We start from the raw sequence: 2,216 nt of genomic DNA, 5'->3' as shown, positions 1-2,216 counted from the left end.
CCATCTGCGCCACTGGAGCTGATGTTTTACAGCCACTTTTAACTAAATGTAAATATACTATGCGCTGTCTCAAACTATACCTACCTTTTCCGGTTTGTCTGATTTGTCGTTGTGTTTTCTGACTTGTTATTTTGTTTTCGAATTTGTCATTGTGTTTTCTGACTTGTTATAATGTTTTCTGAATTGTTGTTGTGCTTTCTGAATTGTTATTTTGTTTTTTAGACTTGCATTTGCGTTTGTAATTTGTTATTTTGTTTTCAGAATTGTGATTTGTTTTGCACTTCACGGCCACCGTACCAATGTCCTACACAACTGACATCCTACATAATTGTATTATGTACGTATGTATCCAAAGCAACGTTTCACCTCCGCAGTGATGGCGTTTTTTTTCTCGGGTCTGTTGAGCCGGATGGTGGTGATGTTGTCTTCGGTGCTGATCAGCAGGGTCTGGAAGCTCTTTGTGCTCCCGGTGGGCTGCGCTGCCACCGCAGGAGCTTCTGCTCCCACCAGAGACGTGATGAGATCCACATACTGCCGCCTGGCCTCTTCCTAACACAGTTACATCACAACATTAAAACACACAATCATCATCCGTATGCTCTACAGATGCACAGAGCTTTCTACGTGCTCTCTCTTCATTTCGAGGTCTGCAAGACTATTAGATTAAAGCCTGAGACCTTTTCCTGACACCTTAATAACATGTGGCCTGATATCAAATCCAAACCAGTTTTCAGTCAAAATAAATAAAATATGACATGAATTGAAGATGAATAAATTATTAGATTAACTTAAATTTAAAACTAAGTGAAATAAAGATTAATTTGAAGTACTAAAATTATTACAACTAAAACTGAAATAAAAACAAAAATGCCAACAAAAAGCACATAACAAAAATATCATATATAAATATTAGAATAACACTGCTTCTTTTGTTGCCTTTTATTATTTATGTGTGTGTGCATGTAAGTTAAAACAAAATACTTATGATAATTATGTTTTAATAATATTAAATTTTTATTCCAATTATATTTTTTTTACTTGCTTTGTAATTAATTACAAATTTGAACAGAACCCTGTAGTAATACATGAAAAGCTGATCCAAAATGGGGTTTTCTTTATATTCGCTTAAAAAATAAATTAGAGAGTAGTATGATGTCTTTGATCACACTCAACATGAATGTTCCTGTTTCCTCTCACCTGTGACAAGGAGCCCAGACTCTTCCACGCATCCCATTTCGCTTTATTCACAAAGTCCAGCATGCTGGGTTTGGGGGTGTTGCAGGGTCCTTGTGTGGCCTGATGATTTACAAAACAGAAATGCATCATAATTGAGAGATGAGGACAATCTGGTTTTATGGATGGAGTCAAAAAAAGATCTGTATTTGAAAGAAGTCTCTTATGCTCACCAAGGCTGCATTTATTTGATCAAAAAATACAGTAAAGTCATTAATATTGTGAAATATAATTACAATTTAAAATAGTTTGAACATGTTGTAAAATATAATTTATTCCTGTGATCAAAGCTGAATTCTCAGCATCATGACTCATGTTGCTGCTCATGTTGAAAACGTTTAACCCTCAAGCACCCTTCGTATAGCAGCCCTTAATTGGTCCTTCGTGGACAAATTTGGGCAACACTTTTTCCAAATTTTTTTTTTTTAATGTCATTTCACTATCTTCGATAAAATAAAAACTATCAATATGCAGTTTTTTGTGATTTTTGATTTTTACTCTAAAAGTACCATATTGTATGCAAAATATGCTTATTCTTATGTTATATTTAATATTTATTTTACTTCAGTAAAACAATAAAATAAAATAATAAAATAAATCATTCCAGTAAGTTCAGACAGCCAAAACCTAAAAATTTGGTGACTTGGGTGACATCTGGTGACATATGATGGTATAAAAATATCAAAAATATCAATAGACACTATTTGGCTTTTGTACTCAATGGCTGCATATAGGCTGAAATCTATAAACGATCGATGTAACGTACTTAACCTCTTAAGTTTTAGATTTTATCACAAGCTAAAATTGTAGAATTAAAAAAATAAAAAAAACATTTGTGTTGGGGGAGACTATACAAAATGCCAAAATATGCTTACAGACAAATCTGACCATGATATAAGGAAAAGGAGACGGAGGAGACGGAGTAATCATTTATTTCTAACAAAAAAAAAAAAAAAACATAAAATTTCAATAAGTAAAATGGT

The 2,216-nt window shown here is 33.1% G+C and overlaps 1 protein-coding gene across 1 annotated transcript in view; it reads right to left on the bottom strand.

Annotated features, from left to right (window-relative positions):
- LOC107734391 (enoyl-CoA delta isomerase 2, mitochondrial-like) overlaps nt 1-2,216 on the bottom strand; it is an 11,184-nt gene that overhangs the window by 7,563 nt on the left and 1,405 nt on the right. Inside the window, exons 3-4 of the mRNA XM_016546336.1 lie at nt 1,198-1,296; nt 367-549 (exon numbers count right to left, since the gene is read on the bottom strand). Of these exons, the coding sequence (XP_016401822.1) occupies nt 367-549; nt 1,198-1,296 (282 nt within the window). The remainder of the gene's footprint in view (nt 1-366; nt 550-1,197; nt 1,297-2,216) is intronic.

The sequence above is a fragment of the Sinocyclocheilus rhinocerous genome, unplaced genomic scaffold (genome assembly GCF_001515625.1).
Source record: "Sinocyclocheilus rhinocerous isolate Xijiao unplaced genomic scaffold, SAMN03320098_v1.1 scaffold940, whole genome shotgun sequence".
In the NCBI taxonomy this organism is placed as follows: domain Eukaryota; kingdom Metazoa; phylum Chordata; class Actinopteri; order Cypriniformes; family Cyprinidae; genus Sinocyclocheilus; species Sinocyclocheilus rhinocerous.
This window is presented reverse-complemented; position numbering and strand designations above follow the sequence as displayed.